Source organism: Phocoena phocoena, chromosome 12 (genome assembly GCF_963924675.1).
Source record: "Phocoena phocoena chromosome 12, mPhoPho1.1, whole genome shotgun sequence".
Lineage (NCBI taxonomy): Eukaryota > Metazoa > Chordata > Mammalia > Artiodactyla > Phocoenidae > Phocoena > Phocoena phocoena.
The window spans coordinates 5,655,433-5,683,344 of record NC_089230.1 but is presented as its reverse complement, the minus strand read 5'-3'; the positions used below and the strand labels follow the sequence as shown (position 1 = coordinate 5,683,344).

General features: G+C 36.7%; 1 protein-coding gene across 2 annotated transcripts in view; it reads left to right on the top strand.

Annotated features, from left to right (window-relative positions):
- Nucleotides 1-27,912, top strand: part of PACRG (parkin coregulated) — a 515,599-nt gene that overhangs the window by 56,054 nt on the left and 431,633 nt on the right. For both annotated transcript variants that reach the window (XM_065888883.1, XM_065888882.1), the window contains exon 2: nt 13,755-13,889. In XM_065888883.1, coding sequence (XP_065744955.1) covers nt 13,755-13,889 — 135 coding nt within the window. The remainder of the gene's footprint in view (nt 1-13,754; nt 13,890-27,912) is intronic.

Here is a 27,912-nt window from a genome sequence, read left to right as displayed (position 1 = left end):
GCCCTGCAGTAAACTTTTTTAGCCTTCAACTGTGAAGATTTGTTTTTCATCATTTGATTATTGCATCTCATTTTGTTAGGAAAGGCTATCAATCGTTTTTTTTTTCCTACAAGAAAGAATTTAAAGAACCACCAGTGACTATTACTTTAAACAAAGAAATTTAAAAGAAATCGTGTAGTCCAACCATTGCTTTCAGAACTATTTTAGGTAACAGAGACAACATTTTGAAGTACACTCTTAGTTCCAAGCGTGTTATAGTTCAGTTATAAAATTAAAATGACACAACCATAATTTACTCAGCAATCTTTGGGACTTCCTTTTGTCATATAGTTATTGCAAAAGCATTTTTAAATCAAGTTATTGGATCCTAGCCTGAAAAAGTCTAGAGTCCATGAAACCAAGCTTGTTATTAAGATGATAGAGCTGAGAAAAATAAGCCTTGAAATGTAAACTTGAATATGTTTCCATAGCCCCTTTGAATTTCAGTTTGTCAAAAGTAAAACAAGAAATTCATGTGCCGTCTGAGATTCCTTTTAGCTCTATATATAGGTAAATTCTCTGATAATATTGTCCTCAATATTTGTTGAATTAATAAATACACGTTAGGTTATAGAGGTGTAGGAAGGATCTTAGAGGTCAGCCCGTGTAATTTTTTTAATCTGACACATGAGGAAGCTGAGGCTCCAAAGGGTCCAATCACTTGCCCTTGTTGTAAGGCAGCTCCAAGTTTATGCTTCTTCTTTACTGCATGTATCTTCATGATCCTTTTGGGAACAAGGCAAGACACAATTTATTGTCAAGGTGAAAAGTCAAGTCTAGTACCAAAGTCTTCTAAATTTTTTAATTGAAGTATTTGTCGTTTTACTCCATGTTACTCTTTTCACTAATGCTGTATCTTTCTAGTGCTACCTATCTGAAAAACTGTATTATAAGCTATTTGGGTTTTTGTAATCATTATATAACAATGCTAATTTAAATGCAAATTATTATAATATTTACACTAATATTAGTTTTTATATGCTAATTATATTTAAACTAGTCTCTGCAAGCACTTTACACTAAGTTATTTCATTTTAAGTATCAAACAAGCCATATTTTAAGCAAAATTTTCCCATTTATAGAAGTGCATTTCAAAATAGAATACATGGATTTTAATGTGAGAAGTTTTACATAGAAAAGAAATACGTACTGGTCTAATCAATGTTGAATTTTTGGTTATAAAATTATGGTAATAATTGATAATTACTTAAATGTAATAATAAATAGAATATCCAAGCAAATTAATTCTGATTTAATAATTAATAACTACATAGGTTATAAATAGACAAATCTGTGGTACAGCAACCATAATTCTCTAATTATTTCTACTAAAATTGTACAGAATTCAGGTTTATAGAAAATTACAATACATTTCTGCCTGGTTCCACTGAAAAATATAGGTACCTTGCAAGGCTGAATAACATTTTCTAATGAAAAGGAAAAATGCCTTAAAACCCAAATGTTTTATCTTCTGAGTGTGCAGAATTCTACACGTCTTTCTGTGACATTTATCGCAATCTTACTTCTATAGAAGATTATGGGGGATATTCTTTTTTTGCGGTACACGGGCCTCTCACTGTTGGGGCCTCTCCCATTGCGGAGCACAGGCTCCAGACGCGCAGGCTCAAGCGGCCATGGCTCACGGGCCCAGCCGCTCCGCGGCATGTGGGATCTTCCCGAACCGGGGCACGAACCTGTGTCCCCTGCATCGGCAGGCGGACTCTCAACCACTGCGCCACCAGGGAAGCCTTATGGGGGATATTCTTATCTCTTTTCCTAAATGATGTATATCTTGAAGATAATATATTTGACTTATCTTTTTGTCCCCAATAATACCAAGCCTAGTGACTTGGAAATATTATGTGTTCAATGCATTTTTCAATGAATGAGTGATATAGGTAATATCTATTTTAGAGCCAATTTCTTAACTCTGTTTCTAATTAATATTTTAGTTTATGTGACCATAAGTTCTTGAATTCAGATTTAAGAGTTTCTAACACAGAAGAATCTATACTTCACTTCACAAATTCCTCTGGCTGTTCAGATAAGTGTATTAGTTTTACATATATCTTGTATTCTAAAATCATTCTGGTTCCATAAGTGATTAGATAGTTTATGAATTCCAGTATTACAGTCCGTTGACAGTCTTTTCTTCCCCTATTTCCAGTTACCACTAACTTTACCCTGCTTTAACAATCACACCTTGCTAGCAGCTCAGATTTTGACAGCCCATAGGTCAGAATAACTCCCAAAGCATATATCTGGTTTTACTTCATATTCCTTATTCATTACTCAAAGCTTTATAGTCTGGCTTCCACCCCATCATGCCACTACAGCTGTTTAATTTTCAGAGATCTTTCATTCTTCTTAATTGATCTCCTTGTATCATTAAAACAAAAGAAAAGCAAAATCTGTCCCTCTCATTCACTGATTTCTATGATTTACTTGCCTTCCCCATTTACTTGCCACCATTCTGACTGTACTTTCTATTCTCCTGTAGAATTCCAAATCTCCAGGTAATGTCTTGGGTTCCCAGCATTTTCCTCACTATATACTTTCCCTTTGGAAAAATTTGCTAACTTCCATAGATTTAACCCAACCACTTGATTATAGACAAACTTTGTCGACAGCCTAGATCTCCCTAATAATCTCCATACAGGTTGTTCCAGTGGTTTAATGACCAAGTCTAGTTTGTCCCCAGGCATTTCAACCATAAGGTCAAGAACCTGATCCCACCACAGTGTCGAATATGGCTTGTTAGGAAAGGTTTCTTAGGAGAGGTGAGGTTTGTGCTTAGTCATGAAGGTGATTAGTAGTTTCAGGAGAAAAAGAAGGAGGATAAAAAGGAGTAGCAAAGGGGTGAGAGAGAATAACAGATTGATGGGACAGCAAAATCAAGAAGACCAAAGAAAGCAGGGCATGCCTGAGAACTGCCAGTGTTTGGGTATAATTTATTCTTGGGTACCTGTAGAGGAATGCTGGGGAGAGCAACACAGCTTGCAAATGTCTTTGTGTGGCGTGTTTGTGGGAAATCATTTATGGATTCTAAGTAGATGAGAGATATGATTTAATTAGTCGACTAAAATATTCATTGTGCAGCTGACAGAGGAATGATCTAAACAAGGCAAAGCTGGAGGCAAAAAGAGCAAGTAAAGAAAAGAGAAAGAAACTCTCCTATAAAACATTAAAACCTTTAAATGCTAAGTAAGTAAAATGGAAGGCAAAATGATAAGTAGATATTTGTTGTAAATGCAAACATGGTTAATATCTTTTAATATAAAAAACTCATAAAACTGATTTTAATATAGAAAAGTCACAAATGTATTCATATAGCAGTTATACTAAAATGAGAAAACGTTCATCCTCATTTGTTAAACATAGTAATCCAAATTGAACAATAAGAAGATGTTATCGACTGAATATGTCCCCCCCAAATTTATATGTTGAAGCCCTAACCCCCAATGTGATGGAGGTGGGACCTTTGAGAGGTAATTAGGTTTATGTGATGGCTTCATGAGAGTGGGGTCTCTGTGATGGGATTAGTGTTCTTATAAGAAGAGGAAAACAGCTGAGAGCTCGCTGTCTCTCTGCCATGTGAGGATCCAGTGAGAAGGTAGCAGTCTGCAAGCTAGGAAGGGGGTTCTCACTGGAACCTGACCTTGCTGGCACCCTGATCTCAGACGTCCAGTCTCCAGAACTGAGAAAATAAAATTTCTCTTGTTGAAGTCATCCAGTCTGTGGTATTTTGTTATAGCAGCCCAAGCAGACTAAAACAGAAGACCTATTTAATTAGCAAATAATTTTATCAAGAATCATAAAATATAAATTTTGATCTCATCTCATACTGAAGATTCTGTCTGAAGGAAATAATATAAAATGTGGAAAATGTGATATGCCTGAAAATTTTATAATAATGTAATTACAAAAGGTGAATGAAATGGAAATAATATAAATTCTAAATATAATTGCAGATAGTCGGTAGAATATTGCTTAGCCACAAAAAATGAAAAAGTACACTAAATGGAAAGGACGTAAAAATGGAAAAATGGTATTTGTATATATGTTTTTGGAAAAAGTCTAGAGAGAAAGCACAAACTTATTAAAGGTGATAGAATAGTAAGTGATTTAATAAGAGTTCCCTCCATCCTACAGTTTATTATTTATGTAACTTAAACAAATTTATTATTCGCATCTTTGTAGTCAGAAGCCTGCTTCATCTCTGCCTTTAGATCTCTTCATTCAATTAGTCATGTGCCTTAGGTAATTCCCCTTTAAGTTTTTCCCAACCTTCTAGTACAGTGACTGAGGACATGTCCTATAGCGGCAGAGAGATTGGAAGTCAAATATCTTTCCTACTACTTCCTAGTTCTGTGATTTCTGACAGGTTTTGAACATATGTAAGCTTTAATTTTCTTGTCTGTAAGACCATTTCATATGTGTTTTGTTGAAAACTGAAACCAATAATGTTTGTAAAGAGCGAAAGCAGTATAAGGGGATTTCGTTTTTATTCCTGATGCCACCCTAATTCAAGGCCTTTGCCATCTCATGCTTAGACGACTCCAGTAAAGTTCAGATTGATCATCTTGACTCCACATTCTCCTGACTCTAAGCCATCCTCTTAGGCCTCAGTGGAATAAGCTTCTTAAAATAGGTTACCTGTGTCACTTAGAAGTTTTCTCTATCACTCAACTGTTACCATAGGGCCTAACTTTTAAAGACTCCGAAGTATGTCCACACATATTGAATATTTATTGAAACATGTATATTTTACCATACGAGGCTCTTACTAACAAAAACATTACTATCATAGTGTTTTATTACATCATTAAATTGTTATGTTGTTAAAGCTTCTTATAAAAATTTTACCTGGTAATATAAGCTCACTTTTGTTAATGTTGAGGTGCCCTACCTACCAACAATCAGATTTGTTAACTGTTAATCTTTTGCAAGTATTTTTCTGGTTATTTGGTGACCTTAGGTATTGCATTTTTTTGATGTATTAAAACAAGTACGACTGGCAAGTATGACAGACGCTGAATTATAATACTCCTTACTCAGGAATCTAGGCTGATGGCAACCAATTTACCAGTCCCGCGGCTAACAGTCCAGTGCCTGAGTAGCTCGCAGACAATCCAACTCTGGCCCACCAACTTCTTAACCACAGTGATTTTATGAATCCGAATCTCATGCTGAAAAATTTCCTAATAAGGAAATTAGTGTCTTTGAATTTTAGTGTCTCAATGTTAGTGAGGTGGCTAAATGGACCAATTAGAAAAACACAATGTAGCTTCCCACTTGAAGTAAAAGTCTCCTTTTATTTCTTTTTTTCTTTTTAGCAGTTTCAGTTTATGCTAAAAGATAAATCTACTGAAAAGGAAACTTTCGAACTATATGATGAAGAATTTTAGAGAAACTTCCTTCCTGCTAATTATTATTAGTTTTGTGACCATGACAGAGACTGTGATCTAAGTCCTAAATCCATTACAGCACATTCAATAAATGTAGGCATATAAAGTACTGTGTCATCTGTAGTCACTTCAAAGTGCATTCAGTATCTCGGTTCCCAAGTGCATTCGATTTTATTAAAAGCATTCTGCTGCAACATCCATTCATCCTAATTGGTTTACAGATAGACCCCACCATTCAAGCAAATCCTAATTGCATTTTCCCACAAATCTACTTTGATTTATGGTTCCTTATTTGCTCTATATTATTCACAATAAATCAGGAAAAAATTCTTAAGACATTAAATAAAATTTACAGTAGTCCTTGTACAAATAAGAGACTTACGTAAGGATTCTTAACAGTGTTTTTGTTGGCTTTTAAAGTTGTTTAGTCAAACTATATCCATCTGTGTGATTTCCAGTAATAATATCATTATTACTTTTCCAGGAATTATATTTCACTTGGTTTTCATGTACAGATTTTTAGAACTAGTTGGAATGAATTACGTATGGAATATTAAAAAAATAGTATGTCCTTCTGTAAGGTTTCAGTGGCTACCTATATATTTGGAACAGAAAAAAATATTATCTAGGGATAGAGTGACAGAGCATCTGCATGAAGTTAGGTAACGTCCCTTTGCACTAACAAATCTAAGTGGTAATATTCTAGTCAGTTTTACAAATTATAACTCCTGAAATTCCAAGAGTTAATTTGGAATGGATCTATAGCAGAACTGAAAGAATCTAGTGTTTCAAAATAAGTAAATGGCAGAAATATAAAAACAGAGGATAACAGATACTCAATAAAATTTCCTTGCTGTTAAGTAATTGCATATTAGCATAGACAATTTTTGTAAAACTAAGCAAAGACTTCCATGGAACTGTAGGTATGGAATCATTTCTCTAGAGAGCCCATAAAAATTTATGGGAAGAAAGAGGAAGTGTAAGTTATCTGTTACAATGTATAAAAAGCCTTCTAGGCATCTTAGAAATGTATTCCTTATTTGAAAAGTTTGGACAATTAGAATTTTGAGTTCTGAATCAGAAAGATTGGAGTATATTTAGAATAAGAGATATAAGGGAAAAGAGAACTTGATTTTAAGATAAATACAAAGAAAAAGGAGAAAGATGGATAATCTTAAATAAATTTTAAGTCAGTTAAATAAATAAGAGGCTTACTGTCAACAGCATAAATAATAACTTGGCATCTAAAAAAAACTGAAAAATATGGTTAGGATATGATGAGCAGACAAAAAAAACTAAATAATCATTGTAGCCGAATTTTTTAAATGAGAAACTGTCTTTGATCTCTACTGGAATAGAAAAGAGGTCCCCAACACCCATAGCGTCAATGGAGAACACATGGGGGCAGATTGGACTTTCACCCCAGCCAGCAGTCATAAGAGGGTCTTCCCCCTTCCTGTTGGGGTGGTGTCAGAGGATGCCTCGTGGAGGGACAGGCACTGCCTAGCAGTAATGAAGCCACTTCATCTGTGCTGTCAAGGTGGGGAGCAATAATGAGGCACTGCTACCCTTCTCTGTCAGGGAGGTGACGGTGGAGGCCAGTGGTGCTGAAACTCCCACCCTCACCCAGTGTTAATGAGGAGCTCCCTCCACATGGTTCAGCCAAGGCCAGGTGGGATACCAGTACTTCTGCCCCAACCTGGTAGTAATCAGGTGGCACCCCCCACCTCATTTCTGCTAGAGAGGTGTAAGAATAAACCAGCTAAAGCAGAAGGTTTAAGATCTAGAGTCTCATAACACACCAGTGTCCAGGTTTCAATAAAAAAATCAGTTGTGACACCAAGAATCAGGAAGATTGTAAAGCAAATGAAAAAAAGACAATCAATGGATGCCACACGCCCCCAGTCCCTGGCAAGCACCATTCCACTCTCTGTTTCTACGAGTTCAGTTTTTTTTTTTAGATTCCACAAAAAAGTGAGATCATACAGTATTTGTCTGTCTGACTTATTTCACTTAGCATAATGTCCTCAAGGTCTATGCATGTCATTCCAAATGGCAGGACTTCCTTCTTTTTATGGTTGAATAATAGTCCATTATATATCTATATCTATCTATCTATCTATATGTATCATACCATATATATATACCTATTTACCCATTAAAAATTTTTCAAAAATATAAGAAGTGAGGTATCTGTATACAAATAATACACATGTACACATGCACACACGTATGTACTATTGCACTATAACTTTCTGTAAATACATATGCATGCTGGCTATGTTTTCTTTCTTTAGTTTATGTTCTACCACTTCTGGGAGGTGTTGAAATGGTGACATGATGGTAAATAGTAATTTTTTTTGATGTAACTTCTTGGCAAAATAAAAAACTGTTGATTCTTTATCATTTCCCAAAAATATGTTTCAAAATTTATTGCTCCATGAATTGCAAAAGTCCAGGAGTAACATCTCTACAGTTTCCATTTTACTAACATTGTTGAGAATGTCCTCCCTTATATATAGCAACCAACTCAGAACTCTGCACAAAGTAGTTGCTGTATGCATATGGTCATTTAACAATTGAATGAAATTGGCTGAAAAATTCTAATACCAGAAAAAATTTTAAATCTTCAATAAGTAAGAGTAAATCTTGCTTCTCCACTGTCCAGTGTCATTTCAGTTACTTACGTAATCATTTGCTGCAAATAATGTTCTATGTGGTGAAGAACATTTTAAACTCTAATAAGTGCCTTTATGTTACCTCACTCTTCAATTCCACTTCAGCATTTAATCATCTTAATAAGGTATTTCTCAATCTCCTATTCAGTTTCTTTTTTTTTTCTGTTTATGGGATTTTATTTTATTTTATTTTATTTACATCTTTATTGGAGTATAATTGCTTTACAATGGTGTGTTAGTTTCTGCTTTATAACAAAGTTAATCAGTTATACATATACATATGTTCCCATATCTCTACCCTCTTGCATCACCCCCCACCACCCTCCCTATCCCACCCCTCCAGGCGGTCACAAAGCACCGAGCTGATCTCCCTGTGCTATGCAGCTGCTTCCCACTAGCTATCTACCTTACGTTTGGTAGTGAATATATGTCCATGCCTCTCTCTTGCTTTGTCACAGCTTACCCTTCCCCCTCCCCATATCCTCAAGTCCATTCTCTAGTAGGTCTGTGTCTTTATTCCTGTCTTACCCCTAGGTTCTTCATGACTTTTTTTCCTTAAATTCCATATATATGTGTTAGCATACAGTATTTGTCTTTCTCTTTCTGACTTACTCACTCTGTATGACAGACTCTAGGTCTATCCACCTCATTACAAACAGCTCAATTTCGTTTCTTTTTATGGCTGAGTAATATTCCATTGTATATATGTGCCACATCTTCTTTATCCATTCATCTGTTGATGGACACTTAGGTTGTTTCCATCTCCTGGCTATTGTAAATAGAGCTGCAATGAACATTTTGGTACATGACTCTTTTTGAATTATGGTTTTCTCAGGGTATATGCCCAGTAGTGGGATTGCTGGGTCATATGTTGGTTCTATTTGTGGTTTTTTAAGGAACCTCCATACTATTCTCCACAGTGGCTGTGTCAATTTACATTCCCACCAAAAGTGCAAGAGGGTTCCCTTTTCTCCACACCCTCTCCAGCATTTATTGTTTCTAGATTTTTTCTATCCTAGAGAATGTTCCATGAGCACTTGAGAAAAATGTGTATTCTGTTGTTTTTGGATGGAATGTCCTATAAATATCAATTAAGTCCATCTTGTTTAATGTATCATTTAAAGCTGTGTTTCCTTATTTATTTTCATTTTGGATGATCTGTCCATTGGTGAAAGTGGGGTGTTAAAGTCCCCTACTATGAATGTGTTACTGTCGATTTCCCCTTTTATGACTGTTAGTATTTGCCTTATGTATTGAAGTGCTCCTATATTGGGTGCATAAATATTTACAATTGTTATATCTTCTTCTTGGATCGGTCCCTTGATCATTATGTAGTGTCCTTCTTTGTCTCTTGTAATAGTCTTTATTTTAAAGTCTATTTTGTCTGATATGAGAATTGCTACTCCAGCTTTCTTTTGGTTTCCATTTGCATGAAATATCTTTTTCCATCCCCTTACTTTCAGTCTGTATGTGTCTCTAGGTCTGAAGTGGGTCTCTTGTAGACAGCAAATATATGGGTCTTGTTTTTGTATACATTCAGCCAATCTGTGTCTTTTCGTGGGAACATTTAGTCCATTTACATTTAAGGTAATTATCGATATGTATGTTCCTATTCCCATTTTCTTAATTGTTTTGGGTTCGTTATTGTAGGTCTTTTCCTTCTCTTGTGTTTCTCGCCTAGAGAAGTTCCTGTAGCAGTTGTTGTAAAGCTGGTTTAGTGGTGCTGAACCCTCTCAGCTTTTGCTTGTCTGTAAAGGCTTTAATTTCTCCATCAAATCTGAATGAGATCCTTGCTGGGTAGAGTAATCTTGGTTGTAGGGTTTTCTCCTTCATCACTTTAAATATGTCCTGCCAGTCCCTTCTGGCTTGCAGAGTTTCTGCTGAGAGATCAGGTGTTAACCTTATGGGGATTCCCTTGTGTGTTACTTGTTGTTTTTCACTTGCTGCTTTTACTATATTTGTATTTAATTTTTGGCAGTTTGATTAATATGTGTCTTGGCGTGTTTCTCCTTGGATTTATCCTGTATGGGACTCTCTGTTCTTCCTGGACTTGATTAACTATTTCCTTTCACATATTAGGGAAGTCTTCAAGTATAATCTCTTCAAATATCTTCTCAGTCCCTTTCTTTTTCTCTTCTTCTTCTGGAACCCCTATCATTCGAATGTTGGTGCGTTTAATGTTGTCCCAGAGGTCTCTGAGACTGTCCTCAGTTCATTCTTTTTTCTTTATTCTGCTCTGCAGTAGTTATTTCCACTATTTTATCTTCCAGGTCACATCCATTCTTCTGCCTCAGTTATTCTGCTATTGATCCCATCTAGAGTATTTTTAATTTCAATTATTGTGTTGTTCATCGTTGTTTGTTTCATCTTTAGTTCTTCTAGGTCCTTGATAAATGTTTCTTGCATTTTGTCCATTCTATTTCCAAGATTTTGGATCATCTTTACTAACATTATTCTGAATTCTTTTTCAGATAGACTGCCTATTTCCTCTTCATTTGTTAGGTCTGGTGGGTTTTTATCTTGCTCCTTCATCTGTGGTGTGTTTTTCTGTCCTCTCATTTTGCTTATCTTACTGTGTTTGGGGTCTCCTTTCTGCAGGCTGCAGGCTCGTAGTTCCCGTTGTTTTTGGTGTCTCTCCCCAGTGGCTAAGGTTGGTTCAGTGGGTTGTGTAGGCTTCCTGGTGGAGAGGACTAGGGCCTGTGTTCTGGTGGGTGAGGCTGGATCTTGTCTTTTTTGTGGGCAGGTCCATGTCTAGTGGTGTGTTTTGGGGTGTCTGTGGACTTATGATTTTAGGCAGCCTCTCTGCTAATGGGTGGGGTTGTGTTCCTGTCTTGCTAGTTGTTTGGCATAGGGTGTCCAGCACTGTAGCTTGATGGTCGTTGAGTGAAGCTGGGTGCTGGTGTTGAGATGGAGATCTCTGGGAGATTTTTGCCATTTGATATTATGTGGAGCTGGGAGGTCTCTTGTGGACCAGTGTGCTGACGTTGGCTCTCACACCTCAGAGGCACTGCACTGACTCCTGGCTGCAGCACCAAGAGCCTTTCATCCACACGGCTCAGAATAAAAGGGAGAAAAAGTAGAAAGAAAGTATTAGTAGAAGAAAGAATGAAAGAAAGAAGGGCGGGAGGGAGGAAGGAAGGAAGGAGGGAAGGAAGGAAAAAAGAAAGAAAGAAGATAAAGTAAAATAAAATAAAGTAAGATAAAATATAATAAAGTTATTAAAATGAAAAATAATTATTAAGAAAAAATAAAGAAAAAAAAAAACCAAACCAAACCAAAACAACAACAAAAAAACGGACGGATAGAACCCTAGGACAAGAGGAAGCAAAGCTATACAGCATAAATCTTGCTCTCAAAGTCCACCTCCTCGGTTTGGGATGATTTGTTGTGTATTCAGGTATTCCACAGACATCACGTTGATTGTGGATCTTTAATCCGCTGCTTCTGAGGCTGCTGGGAGAGATTTCCCTTCTCTTCTTTGTTCTCACAGCTCCCGGGGGCTCAGCTTTGGATTTGGCCCCGCCTCTGTGTGTAGGTCACCGGAGGGCGTCTGTTCTTCGCTCAGACAGGACGGGGTTAAAGGAGCCGCTGATTCGGCGGCTCTGGCTCACTCAGGCCCGGAGGAGGGAGGGGCACGGAGTGCGGGGCGGGCCTGCGGCGGCAGAGGCTGGCGTGACGTTGCACCAGCCTGAGGCGCGTCGTGCGTTCTTCCGGGAGAGCTATCCGGGGTCCTGGCAGTGGCGGGCTGGACAGGCTCCCCGGCAGGTGGGTGTGGATAGTAACCTGTGCTCGCACACAGGCTTCTTGGTGGCGGCAGCAGCAGCCTTAGCGTCTCATGCCCGTCTCTGGGGTCCGCGCTTTTAGTCGCGGCTCACGCCCGTCTCTGGAGCTCCTTTAAGCAGCGCTCTGAATCCTCTCTCCTCAACAAAGAGGGAAGAAAAAGTCTCTTGCCTCTTCGGCAGCTCCAGACTTTTCCCCGGACTCCCTCCCGGCCAGCCGTGGCGCACTAACCCCTGCAGGCTGTGTTCACGCCGCCAACCCCCGTCCTCTGCCGACACTCCGACCGAAGCCCGAAACTCAACTCCCAGCCCCGCCCGCCCCGGCGGGTGAGCAGACAAGCCTCTCCGGCTGGTGAGTGCCGGTCGGCCCTGATCCTCTGTGCGGGAATCTCCCCGCTTTGCCCTCCGTAGCCCTGTTGCTGTGCTCTCCTCCGCGGCTCCAAAGCTTTCCCCCTCCGCCACCCGCAGTCTCCGCCCGTGAAGGGGCTTCCTAGCGTTTGGAAACCTTTCCTTCCTCACAGCTCCCTCCCACTGGTGGAGGTCCCGTCCCTATCCTTTTGTCTCTGTTTATTTTTTTTTTTGCCCTACCCAGGTACGTGGGGGGCTTCTTGCCTTTTGGGAGGTCTGAGGTCTTCTGCCAGCTTTCAGTAGGTGTTCTGTAGGAGTTGTTCCACGTGTAGATGTATTTCTGGTGTATCTGTGGGGAGGAAGGTGATCTCCGCGTCTTACTCTTCCGCCATCTTCCCGGAAGCTCCCTCAGTTTCTAATATTAGTCTTTATGTGTGCTTCAGATAAAATGTATTTGTCATTATATAATATATAATATTTGTTATAGTAGATATATTTTATATATACTTTGTTAAAATTATTTTTCACACAGATATTAAAAATTGATATGGCATCAAATAAAATATTAAGATAGTAGGTAAATTATTTGCTTTCTTGTCTAAGAATTAACAAAATAATTGTTTTTATTAAACTAATGGATGACTAACATTTACCTTTTTTTTTTACAAACAGGTAAAGATAATAATGTTTAGACTATATATAAGGAACTGTACAGCCGACTATCATTTTCTAATGATAGTCATTCACTAATCACTTTGAATTTTGTAACATAATGAATTAGTTCATATGTAAATAATGCAGATTTAAAAGTTGTAGTCAATGTGAATAACTCAATATGAAATGTTTCTTCTTTCATAAAACTCATAATTTGGCCCGTGAAAGATTCTCATATAATCTAATATTTCTTTCTCATAAATTCATGTTACCAAATGTATGCTATGCACACACAGTAGACCACCATTTTTCTTCTTAAACTCTCTCATTTATCATCACTTAATTTTATAGCACATTTTTATGGTTTTATGGTTAATACTTATAACATGAGAACATATCCTAACATTTTATTTATATAGAAAGATTTGAAGGACATATTTTAAATTTATTTCTGGAGTATTCTATAAAGTATATCAGACCTGAGATTAGAATTTGCAATTATTAAGAATCTTAGAAGTTTTAACACTCTGAACTTAGTTGCTTCTATTAAAATGTTTTCCTTAAAAGTTCAGGCTTTTCTTCTTTATAAAGTGATATTTTAAAGTGACATTTTCTAGGAATGCTTTGTAAAGTAGCTTGAAATAAAGTAGATCCTTAACAGTTATTATAAAATAATTTTCTTCTCCAAATGTTTGTATTAGTGAGATTTCAGTTGTTCATTATTAAGATAATTTGCATTGTCTTCCAGAACATTTTATACAAAATGAAACATAAAAGCCAGTCTTCTCACTGTGCATTTTCCAATGTGTTTTAAAACCTGATTCCTTTTTTTTTTTTTTTCTTTAAAGGTGAGAGGCCCCCCACCTGCAGGAGCATTTAAAGAAAGACCAACAAAGCCCACAGCGTTTCGAAAATTTTATGAACGAGGGGACTTCCCAATTGCCCTTGAACATGATTCGAAAGGAAACAAAATAGCGTGGAAGGTAAGTCATGGCACAGCTGGGAGAACCAGCTGTGCTCCCTGTGGAAGTGACATTTCCCAATGTCAAACAAACTTGGCTGATAAGTAAATAAGCTGGAGTGATTTCTCAGTGAATGGAAGATGGTAGGTAAGCTCTGAGAGAAAGTCCCCCTGTGTCAGCTGTCCACCTTGACTAACAATTAAATTATAGCCTGCAAAAAAGAAAATGACAGAGTTGCTTTGCCTTAGAGAATTGTGTGCTGACCAATTCATCTCTATTTTTATGAGAACCTGGCATCCCAGCCTGTTTCAGGCAGTCCATCAAATTATGGAACTGGTGGCTGGATACAAAGAACAACAGCCATTTATCTCCCCAAAATTTCACCTTCCTGCAGGACACTTCCAAATGGAAGCTTTAATTACCTGAATGGATAGGTCAAGATTGTCTGCTCCCTGGAAATGCAGTGTGGAATACAAAAGAGGGCCGGTTCTCATGCTGCCCTCTCCTCTCTGTCTGCAGTACGTGTCAGCCAGCACAGTGGCTGTCATACGTGCCCTGTTAGAGGCTGACCTCCGCTGCTGAGACCATTACAGCACCGACATTTTTCTGACAAAAGGTTAATTGGTTTCAAAATAAATGTATTACCTAATGACTCCACTTTAATGTGGCTGTTTCCTTCTAAGAGGCTCACTGATGTTATTTGTAGAAACTTGCCAATCTCTTAACTGAAGAAGGCTTTTACATTTAATTTGAAAAATGAATGCTGATCTCTAACCAGTTTCTGCTATTTAATTATTTTTTGTTATCAAGGACTTTGCTTTGGGTGATATTTATCAGCTAAAAGGGCTTCTCTGCCTAAAGAAAGAAAAGCAGTTGCACATGTGTGAGCATCACATCAGGTTAAGGAACATAAAAGGCTTTGCCAGATATTTTAAATTTAGCAACTGATCCATGTAATAAAAAAGTCCCACAGTAGTATCTGAAGGGTGAACGTCAGGATTGTTTATAATTAGTAACAAATAAATTTATGTTAAAAAATAAAAATGATCAAAGTGTAGAATTCATCAAAGTAAATAGCTCAGAAATTCATTAAAATCAACCTTTTCCTTCTTTTATAGAAAACCTGAAAGAATTGTTTGCATTATTTCTAGTATGTCTTTAAATGTTTTCATATAATTATCAAACATTTTGAAATCTTGGGCAGTCGCATGATAGCCAGTTATTGAACTTAGAATTATTAAAAATTGTTTGGCAAGAGAAATCTGAAGATACCCTTGTTATTAAGTTTTGTCATAATTTTTTTAGGAGAATGAAGGACATTATTATCCTGGTTTTAATCATCTCTTAAAATTTGCATTTGTTATGTGAAAATGTGCATAATGAGAAAAAATTTATAGCAAGTATAACTAATTTACATATTTTATTCTTAAAAAGTTTAATTTGGGGTTTTGTTTGTATTTGATTAGTTAGATGGATTTTGTGTTTGTCTATGTACCAGTTCATTCACGATCACATAGTGCAGGTTCTTAAGAACTTGATTGCTTTTGAGCAAAAGAATATGCCATATTTCTTTATAAAAAGTGAGTCGATTTTTGGTGTTTTAAGTAATTTAGCACATAAAAATTCTATCAATAAAAAGAATTCATAGTTTTTTTGACCTGTTTGAATAATCGTATGAGTAACTTTTAGAAATGTCAAGAGACTAGAAAAAATTCATCTTGAAAATAGTAAAAATATAGATGAATCATTTTGCTTTATCTGTGATAATCCAACAGTCAGATGGGATATAAATTGCTTTTCTTTTTTATAACTATATTAATTCTTTTAAGCTACTATTGACTACTGTACTGATTCAGCAAACTAAGAAGTCAGAATAAAGAGGAAGCAATTTATATGCTGCCACTGGTAGGATAACAGCATACATTTAAAGAAACATCTTATCCTATAACCGGTAGACTTCTACCTTTTAAAGCTTTAACAACCGGATTTCAATTGTACTACTGTAATGTTGAAGATAAAACATTAAAATTATTAAGCACAGGCTTGTGAGCAGTCTCGCAATATATTCATATTTATTCCTTGGCACATGTACTATGGGGAAAGTCTGGTTCTTGGTAAGACCAGAGGCCTTCTTTTAGGATGCCATTTCTAAGGAAGGGACCTTTAATGTTGAAGGAAGCAGGGCTCTGCATGCACCCCACAAAAACAAACTAACTGAACATCCCCAGACCCTGAACTGTACTTTGCTGTGTGTGGACAGAGCCCTGGTCAAGCAAACTTCTCATCTCATGTCATAGCTCACCCCTTGCTGAAGGCTCCTGAGTAGCTCTGATTCCCAGGAAAATACCTGTCCTCTCTCCACACTCCCTGTGACACCCCTGGGGCTCCAAGGGCGGTGGTGAGTACCTGAAATGGTGTGTATAATTAAGTGGCAAGGAGATCCATTTCCTTTATCAGAATTTCAAGAGGCCTGAAACGCAGTGACTTTAGGGCAGAAGTCACTGCCCTAAACCCTGATGAAGACTTCCCCAGCATCTCAGGCTCATTCCGGTCTGTAAAGTTGCTGAGAGAGGATCCCTGCCCAGGACCTCAAATTCCCCCCTCTTTTTGTTCTGGATTAGCTGACCTGATCATCATCATATTAGAAATCACCATATATTCTTGAAATAACAAAGGCACTCTACAGTAATACTTAATAAATGACTTACTAAAGTCAGAACATAGAAGTAAAAGTCAGAGACAGGCAAATGTCTTTGCAGGGTTAGGTTTCTCAACCCACATCCTGAGCTACCATCATAGTTTAGGGCACATGAAATGGTCATTTGTTCCACATGTCAAAACAACAGGGCAAACCAAATGCCACAATCTGCAGTTTAGTATATTCCTTGCAGTATCACTAAAGATCTGAGCACTGTTTAATGCAGCTTTCTGCAGTGGTGGAAATGTTCTGCATCTGTACTGTCTAATACATTACAAGTAGCCATATGTGGCCGTGAAGCACTTGACATGTCCCCAGAGAGACTGAGGAACTAAATTTTGAATTTTAATTAATTTTAATTTAAATAGCCACTGGTTACCATATTAGACAGTGCTGCTCTACATTAAGATAATGACAGTCAAGTAGAGAACAAATGTATGGATACCAAGGGTGAAAGGGGTGGGGTGGGAGGAATTGGGAGACTGGGATTGACACATATACATTATTGATACTATGTATAAAATGGGAAAATACTGTATAGCTCAGGGAACTCTACCTAACACACTGTGGTAACCTAAATGGGAGGGAAGTCCAAAAGTGAGGGGATAGCTGTATGTGTATGGCTGATTCATTTTGTTGTGCAGTGGAGGCTAATACAACATTGTAAAGCAACCATACTCCAATAAAAATTAATTAAAAAAAAAAGTTAAATGCCCAGGATTCAGAGCTGGTTTCCTGTCTTATGATGGACTCCTCATTGTGTTTGTGGATTTTATGAAGGCTCTTTACTGCCTGCTTTTTTTATTGCCATATCTCTAGATATTCTCCAAAGTAGATATGTAATCTCTAAATATTCAGGATGTAGTAAAATAAAGCATTTAGCTCAAGAAAAAGATAATGACAGTCAAAAATAAATGCCTGAACCTGCTAGCCAGATAGGAGACTATAGCTATGTAAGAATTTTTATTAAAATAAAAAAATAAGACTGATTTGTGCACCTTTGTCATGGCTGGGCTTATACATTCCTTGGTTAACATGAAAGAAGTTTTGCAAAATATTTGTAGTGAAACTTTATATATACTTATCAGTGGCAAGTTAATGATTATGAAAGATAATAGATTTAATCTAGATTATGAAATGTACCAGGCAAGCTCTGCATACTTTTTTATTTTTAAATATGCATTTTCTAAATATAGCTGAAGAATTCTTGATTGTGAATGGTTGAATCCATTACAAAGCATACTAATTGCTCTAAACATTTAATCCACTTACTTTTCTGCATTTTTCTTGACTCTACTAACTTTCAGGAAACATGGCTTTGTTCTGTTGCTGATATGTTCAGTATCCAGAGTACAAGCAACAGAAGTTGATCAAGAGCCAACCCTTCTGAATAAGTTACAAAGCAGATAATCAGCATGAACAATGGGTTTCCACACCTTAAATTTCCATTATTCAGTCTCCTGTAATTTTGTGATATGAGTCATACCCCTTTATAAGCATAGTGTGGGGTGGGGTGAGGCTCTACCTAGAGGACACTCTGGAGACAGAAGCAATGTCATACACACTTGCAGAGCTTTCGGCACACTGTCTCAACTTCTTCTACGTAAAGGAGGGCTCTCTGGCCTTACGTTTAGGTCTTTAATCCATTTTGAGTTTACTTTTGTGTATGGTGTTAGGGAGTGTTCTAATTTCATTCTTTTACATGTAGCTGTCCAGTTTTCCCAGCACCACTTATTGAAGACACTGTCTTTGTTCCATTGTATATTCTAGCCTCCTTTGTCATAGATTAGGTGGCCATAGGTGTGTGGGTTTATCTCTGGGCTTTCTATCCTGTTCCATTGATCTATATTTCTGTTTTTGTGCCAGTACCATACTGTCTTGATTACTGTAGCTTTGTAGTTTAGTCTGAAGTCAGGGAGCCCAATTCCTTCCGCTCCATTTTTGTTTCTCAAGATTGCTTTTGATATTTGGGGTCTTTTGTGTCTCCATACAAATTGTAAATTTTTTTATTCTAGTTCTTTGAAAAATGCCATTGATAATTTGATAGGGATTGAATTGACTCTGTAGATTGCTTTGGGTAGTCTAGTCATTTTCACAATATTGATTCTTCCAATCCAAGAATATGGTGTATCTCTCCATCTGTTTGTGTCGTCTTTGATTTCTTTCATCAGTATCATAGTTTTCTGTGGTAGGTTTATTCCTAGGTATTTTGTTCTTTTTGTTGCAATGGTAAATGGGATTGTTTCCTTAATTTCTCCTTCTGATCTTTTGTTGTTAGTGTATAGGAATGCAAGTGATCTCTGTGTATTAGTTTTGTATCCTGTGACTTTACTATAAATTCATTGATGAGCTCTAGTAGTTTTCTGGTGGCATCTTTAGGATTTTCTATGTATAGTATCATGTCATCTGCAAACAGTGATGGTTTTACTTCTTCTTTGCCAATTTGTATTCCTTTTATATCTTTTTCTCCTCTGATTGCCATGGCTAGGACTTCCAAAATTATGGATTAAAGACCTAAATGTAAGGCCAGACACTGTAAAACTCTTAGAGGAAAATCTAGACAGAACACTCTTTAACATAAATTGCAGCAAGATCTTTTTTGGCCCGCCTCCAAGAGTAATGAGAATAAGAATAAAAATAAACAAATGGGACCTAAAGAAACTTAAAAGCTTTTGCACAGCAAGGGAAACCATAAGCAAGACGAAAAGACAACCCTCGGAATGGGAGAAAATATTTGCAAATGAATCAACAGACAAAGGATTAATCTCCAAACTATACAAACAGTTCATGCCGCTCAATATCAAAAAAACAAACAACCCAATCAAAAGATGGGTAGAAGACCTAACTAGACATTTCTCCAAAGAAGACATACAGATGGCCAACAAACACATGAAAAGATGCTCAACATCACTAATTATTACAGAAATGCAAATCAAAACTACAATGAGATATCACCTCACACCAGTCAGAACAGCCATCATCAAAAAATATACAAACAATAAATGCTAGAGAAGGTGTGGAGAAAAGGGAACCTTCTTGCACTGTTGGTGGCAATGTATATTGATACAGCCACTGTGGAGAACAGTAAGGACATTCCTTAAAAAAGTAAAAATAGAACTACCATATGACCAAGCAATCCCACTCCTGGGCATATACCCAGAGAAAACCATAATTCAAAAAGACACATGCACCCCAATGTTCATAGCAGCACTATTTACAATTACCAGGTCATGGAAGTAGCATAAATGTCCATCAACAGATGAATGGATAAAGAAGAGGTGGTACATATATACAGTGGAATATTTCTCAGCCATAAAAAAGAATGAAATTGGGTCATTTGTAGAGACATGGATGGACCTGGAGACTGTCATACAGAGTGAAGTAAGTCAGAAAGAGAAAAACAAATATCGTATATTAACGCATATATATGGAATCTGAAAAAATTGGTGTAGACGATCTTGTCTGCAGGACAGAGGTGGAGACACAGACGTAGAGAACGGACATGTGGGTACCCGGGGGTGAGGGGGCGTGGGATGAACTGGGAGATTGGGATTGACATATATACACTATTGATAGTATGTATAAAGTAGATAACTGGTGAGAGCCTGCTGTATAGCACAGGGAACTCTACTCAGTGCTCTGTGGTGACCTAGATGAGAGGGAAATTCAAAAAGGAGGGGATATATATGTATGTGTAGCTGATTCACTTTGCTCTACAGTATAAACTTTGCTCTACAGTATAAACTGGCACGATATTTTAAAGCAACTATACTCCAATAAAAAATAATAATAATAAAAAAGGAGGGTTGAAGCAAGGCATAAGTGTAGAATGTGATCCTTTGGTGGAAGGGAGCTGTAAATTGCACCAAAGTCAAGCATTAAAGCACGAGTCATAGGAGAATATAAAAGTATGTGGGCGTTTACACCGCTTTTCTGGGAACTATCCTCTTGCTTCTGCCACTAGACATTCTCCACCCATCAGTTTAGACAACCTTCAGGTCTCCTGAGGAGTCGTCTTCTCCCTCTTCCCCCTCCTCATCTTCTTCTCCTTCCTCCTCCTCCCCCTCCTCCCTCTACTTTCCCTTCTTCCCTTCTTCCTTCTCCCCTTGCCCCTCTCCTCTCCACCCTCACTATTTTCCTTCTCCTCTCCTTCCTCCTCTTCCTCCCCTTTGCCTTTCTCCTTCCTCCCCCTCTTCCTCCTCCTTATACTCTTTTTGTTTGTTACTTCCCAGAATCCACATTTCCTCCCTTCATTTCCCCAGGAGAAGGAGCCAGGAGTCCATTCCCTATTTTGGGCAGGAATCTGAAATCACTTCAAGTAGTCACTCAAAAGAACCTGAAATACTGCTTGTTACTTACACACTTAATGAGGAGCAAACTATGAATCATCGGTGCACTATGAAATTCACTGTTTTATTATAAATTCTAATTCCAAGACATTGTTTTAAAATTGTGCGAGCATACTATTTTATAGTATTCAATGTAGACCTTGGGAGAAAGAGTTGGAGAAAAATAGATTGGATTTTAAAAAATAACTATATGGTGTTATAAACCATTCAGTTATTCTGATGAACTAAGATGAAAACAGCTACAACTACACTAAGGTATCTCTAAATTTCTTTACTTTATAGACATTTTGTTGCAGCAGATATTAGTAGAAATTACCTTTCTCCATCTGTCCTTGATACCGTGCTACGTGATAGAATGTGACATGCACTGGCATGCACTGAGAGTCTTGTTTTCCACTAAATTTCTTACGAACATGCTTAAGGATGTTCCAGACATTAGAAAGGTTTGAATAAGAAATAGATATTAACTGTCTAGCCAAATCAAGATATAATGAAAACCCTATGACAAATGTGACTAAAATCACAAACTTTCAAATTGTCTCAAAAAGGGAAAAGCTCAAAATGGACTTGTACTTTGCCTCAAACTCCCCTCTCTCAGCACCTTATAACCCCTCATATGGCAATGTTGTGGTGATATTTTTTTAACCAATAAGTAATATGTGTATTCATTTATATATTTTATCCGACTTTAATACTAAAAGATTTTAAATTGTTTTAGAAAGAACTATAAAATACAGAAATTTAGCATATAATAGGAAAGATGAGAGAAAATGAAAACCAGATAGGGTCTACAATGGAGCCAATAGCAAGGCTAATGAAAATGACATATCCTAAAGACTTCAAAGGCAGGGACTCTGTATCCCTAGTTTGTTCACTCCTTTATCCCAGTGCTATGCCTGAAAGAGTATCTGGCACAGAGGTGGTGCCCAGTGATGTGTACCGAATGAATGTAAAACATCCTGCAACTGGTTTTACTTCTCTAGACACTGTTTTGCGACCATGTGTCTCACTCTCTAGTCCTTACTCTCATCTGTGATGACCATGTACTGAATGATTGATGTGGCTCTTTTTAATTGGGAGGTCTAAGAAAGTTTGTTTCACAATTACTAAAGTATCTATATTTTGAGATGTTCACGAAATACTTCAAAGAACAAACATTGATTAGAAATTAGCCATAGAGGCCAAGTCTTCTGGTAGCAAATTAAGAAGATCAGCACCAGCAAGTTAATTTGAATGCACAGTCCAGAGTTATATGCAATAGTTTCTGTAGGTTGAAGTTTTACCTTGAAAAGGCTTAGGTTATACGTAATGCTTTACCAACGATTACTGATTTCTCAAATTTCTTAAATTCCAAAATGACAAGTTTGTTTTTCTTTCTAAATGACTAAAAATGTATGTCCAGTCTGGACATCTAAGTAAAGAAATGCTGTGCCTAAGTTAATTAAATGCCTAAATTTGTTTTAAAAATTTCTGCTGATGGTGGCTGCACTATATCTTCAATTCTGTATTGACCCCCTAGTTGCTAAAACTCATGTGTGACTCTATTCAGAATTTTTTCTCCAGTATGTTCTTTTTTTTCAGTTCTTAGAGGCATTGGTATTCATGAACTATGAAAAGCTCTGTCAGTGTGACTGTTTTCATTGACATAACTGATAATTTCCTACCAGGAAAAACATTTATTGAATATAATTATTATTGAAATGTGCACTAATTTTCTTACAATTAAGATCAGCCCCAAACCACGATAGCTCATTATCTGTAAATACTACTGCATTTTAAAATAAGTCACACTGTGATATGATACCTAATCCATTAACCCTCAGTTTATTGTTCTCAAAACTCTCTAGTTTTGATTAATAATTTAGTCCTCTGGTGCCTTCAATTTCTTAATGTTTCAGTTTCTTAAGGATTCAAAGAATTAATGCCGTATCTATTACCCCGTTAGGCAAAATCGATATTGATCTTTAAAATCTTATAGGCAAATTTCTTTGAGTTGAATAATTTGTTGCACATGAAGAAGAATGAATGTATTCATGGAATTGTCCTGGGCTTCTGTTTCTTTTGATAACTGTCAAAGTTTGAGTTTGGATAACAGGCCTTAGTAGAATTTGTAAGGCAAATTTTACAAGAGAAGTGACAATTTACCTGATTTTTCTACAAGAGAGCTGCCACATTTCCACTATTAATTCCTCTGTGATTAATTAATAGACAGAGCTTATTCTAGAAGTCTTAAAAAAAATAATCTCCTGGCAATTACTGTGCTGTTCTATACTTTTTTGAGGAGGGAACTGCATGAACAATTAATGCCATTCTTTTATTTGATGTGAATTGCTATGTCTTAGAAGTGTACAGCATGAAAATACAGCCATGTATCAGAAATAACTTTAATTTAAATTGGTTAGATGACCTCTGAAAGCTAGATGAAAGATTTTCTGCTGAATGGGCTGGTGCTCCCTGCTGCCTATATAATTTATGTGAGAAATTAGTGTGAATGGTTCACTTTTATGGAGCAGTGCTGCTTGTAGCAAGCCTGCAGAAACAATTTTCCCCCAAGCCTCCATCTGTTCTTCAAACTAGGGCATATGCCATCTCATGGAGCTTGAAAGTCAACTGATTTATAACTCCTGGAAAGTGCATAGATTGAAAAGAAAGGTCGGCCGCTGCTATGTGACAGTGATTTGGTAGGCATCGGGCTAAAGACAATTCACATCCCAGGAGAAACAGGCAGTGCTGTAAGTTTCATCCCAGTGGACTGACATATAGAAGAAAAACAAATCACTCCTGCTTTTCAAGTTACACAACCCCCTGCTGTTGAAAAGTAGGCGTGGTCTTTGCAGTGCAAGGGTGCCACAGCTAAGATACCCTATCACTGTCCCGTGAAGAAGTGGGATTGTTGCCACCCTCCCAGTGATACATGTTGCCATCTCAGAAATATCAGTACTCCAATCTTTAAACGAAAGGTGTGTGTTGCTGCTTTTCAGAAAGTCTGGTTTGGGGACACAAGTCGGACTTTGACGGTTTTTTTGTATCTGCCCGGAGGGCGAAATTCCATATCTGTTCCAATTAGTAATTTAATGAATGGTTCCCTCTCTGTCTTATCACTTGTCACATAGCCCATCTCTTTACTGAAGCACTTTTGAGATCAAAAGTTCTTTGACAGATGACAAATGGAATCAGATTGATGTCATGAGAGTAAAAAAAAAATCATTGTTTGTTTGATGTTTTTATTTAGAGTGGTCAGTGTCTCTTTATACTTGAGGCTTCTAGATACTTAGTAAATTTTCAACCCCCTGAAGTTATATTAAAGTTTCTCCTTTTCTTAAAGGTAAAATCTAAATAAGGTATTAATGAATAATCATATCAATTTTAATACATATTTGAGGCAAAAATTTCCCGAAATTATATTTTACCTTTATCAAAAGAAGGTTATCCTGGGGCTTCCCTGGTGGCGCAGTGGTTGAGAGTCCGCCTGTCGATGCAGGTGACGTGGGTTCATGTCCCGGTCTGGGAAGATCCCACATGCCGCGGAGCGGCTGGGCCCGTGAGCCATGACCTCTGAGCCTGCGCGTCCGGAGCCTGTGCTCCGCAACGGGAGAGGCCACAACAGTGAGAGGCCCGTGTACGTACCGCAAAAACAAAACAAACAAAAAAAAGGTTATCCTGGCTTTGAAAGTTATATGCAAAAATTAATTCTGGTAGAATAATCAGCTAAACTCACGTAAAAAATACAAATTTTTATCCTTATTATTGCTTATAAAGTTTTACTCTCAATGTGAAATATATACATTATATTTTATAAAATAAAAAATATTGAAAAGTACAAGGAATCAATCATCTTTCCACCATTCACTGAATGCAACTGTTAACATTTTTCAAAGTATTTCTGTCTTATCTTTCTTCTTCCCAGTTGTGATCATAGTATATATAATAGTTTGTAAAAATATATTTGTCATTGTATGGTATATGAAAATTGTATGCACTAATTCTTAGATTTTCTGACTTTTTTATAGTTTAAAATAATAGATGATTATTTTAGAAAATTTTGAAAATGAATAAAATGTATACATAAGATAACATTCATCCGAAGATAACCACTTTCAGTATATTGTTTTAGTTCAGTCTGTCTCCTGCATGTGTGTTTTTAGCTTTGTTAAAACTGTTGCATATGATGATTTGTGTGTGTGTGTGTGTGTGTGTGTTTTAACATCTTTATTAGAGTATAATTGCTTTACAATGGTGTGTTAGTTTCTGCTTTATAACAAAGTGAATCAGTTATACATATACATATGTTCCCATATCTCTTCCCTCTTGCGTCTCCCTACTTCCCACCCTCCCTATCCCACCCCTCTAGGTGGTCACAGAGCACAAAGCTGATCTCCCTGTGCTATGCGGCTGCTTCCCACTAGCTATCTGTTTTACGTTTGGTAGTGTATATATGTCAATGCCACTCTCTCACTTTGTCACAGCTTACCCTTCCCCCTCCCCATATCCTCAAGTCCATTCTCTAGTAGGTCTGTGTCTTTATTCCTGTCTTGCCCCTAGGTTCTTCATGACCTTTTTTTTTTCTTTCTTAGATTTCATATATATGTGTTAGCATACGGTATTTGTTTTTCTCTTTCTGACTTACTTCACTCTGTATGACAGACTCTAGGTCCATCCACCTCACTACAGATAACTCAATTTCATTTCTTTTTATGGCTGAGTAATATTCCATTGTATATATGTGCCACATCTTGTTTATCCATTCATCTGTCGATGGACACTTAGGTTGCTTCCATGTCCTGGCTATTATAAATAGAGCTGCAGTGAACATTTTGGTACATGACTCTTTTTGAATTATGGTTTTTTCAGGGTATATACCCAGTAGTGGGATTGCTGGGTCGTATGGTAGTTCTATTACTAGTTTTTTAAGGAACCTCCATACTGTTCTCCATAGTGGCTGTATCAATTTACATTCCCACCAACAGTGCAAGAGGGTTCCCTTTTCTCCACACCCTCTCCAGCATTTATTGTTTCTAGATTTTTTGATGATGGCCATTCTGACCGGTGTGAGATGATATCTCATTGTAGTTTTGATTTGCATTTCTCTAATGATTAATGATGTTGAGCATTCTTTCATGTGTTTGTTGGCAATCTGTGTATCTTCTTTGGAGAAATGTCTATTTAGGTCTTCTGCCCATTTTTGGATGGGGTTGTTTGTTTTTTTGATATTGAGCTGCATGAGCTGCTTGTAAATTTTGGAGATTAATCCTTTGTCAGTTACTTCATTTGCAAATATTTTCTCCTATTCTGAGGGTTGTCTTTTTGTCTTATTTATGGTTTCCTTTGCTGTGCAAAAGCTTTTAAGTTTCATTAGGTCCCATTTGTTTTTTTTGTTTTTTTTTTTTTTTGCATTTCTCTAGGAGGTGGGTCCAAAAGGATCTTGCTGTGATTTATGTCATAGAGTGTTCTGCCTATGTTTTCCTCTAAGAGTTTGCATATGATGATTTCTAAGGAACCCAAAGGAACATTCAAGGACCTAATTAGAAGAGGAGATTAATAATGGACATAATGGCCACAAGAGTATTAATAATGAATAGCTTTGTCACATTTAACAAGAGCAACAATGAAATAGATAACTGTAGTTTAATATGCATTTTACAGTTTCCAGTGGTCATTACTCAAGGCCTTTGGAAGAAATATGTGCCAATATGTGTCTCTGTGTAGCTTTGCTTTGGGCAAGGTACACGTGGCTTCTCCTTAAGCAATTCTGAAGCTACCATGCCAACCATGTAAGTGGATTCGCCACTGTAAACATGTTGTTAATATATTTTTGGAGAATAGCAAGAGATATTGAGAAAAAGGTTTATTGAATATGAAACACATTTCTTACTATTGGGAAAAGTATAAAAAATCAACAAAGATAGTCAACAGAACTATACAATCAGTCTCTGCCTTCAATCTAAGACATATCCCTTACAAAAAAAATCCTATAGAATTTCCAATATTGCACTCCAGTCTGAATAAGGTAAAAACTCATAAAACCTTCAAGCCATAAATTCCCCTTTCTTGAGTTCTTATTTAGATTCATCGCTCTCTGTTCGTGTATATGTTTAGGGAATTTTATAAGAAACAGGTACATGGGTTGAATATTTCTGAATCCTTGACTATCATGAAAATATAATTTTTCAACTTTCATACATGAAACACATTTGATTCAAATTAACATTCTTAAATTACAACTGTCCCCTTCCAAATCTCTGAAGAATGTAACACCATTGTATTCTAACATATAATTGCTGAGAAACTAAGGCCAGTGTGATTTTTATCCCTTTGATCTGTCTTTGTTTGCTTGTTTATTTTGTTTGACAGTCTGGATAAATGCATTATTTGTGTATAATTAGAAGTTGCTACCATGCTTATTTTTTGTTTTCATTGAGCTTTTCTTTAATATAGTAAGCTTATTTTGTCTACTTACTTGATTATTATTTTTGTTACAATTTTTAAATCCTTTCTTAGAACAAATGTGTGTAGACTGTAAACTTATATTTTATCCTGTCATTTCTATCACTGTCTCCCTCAATATTTTTATCTTTTTATTCACTTTTAAAAAACTTATAAGAGAGCTTTCTTATATTTTCTATTTTCTTTAGTAACAATTTGTCTACTAGTGCTTCAAGTTCAAATTTTACTTCCACTGCTATAGCTAATCTTGCAAATCTTTGTATTGCTGACTCATATCATTGTACATACTGGCTTAAAAATTATTGTACAAATAAGTTTATCACAGAAAATGTTCTGATATTTTATCTGTATTTTGTAATTCAGATAAGCAAAAATAAAAATATGAATCAACCATAGTCCCACAACCCTGAGGTAGCCTCTACTACATTTTTAGTGTTAACTATTCAGACCCTTTTTTCTCTCATATGCAAATCTATGTATGTATGCAAATTTTATAAAACATTTCACTCATACTTCATAACTTTTTCCAGGTAATTACGAGTCATAACTTGCA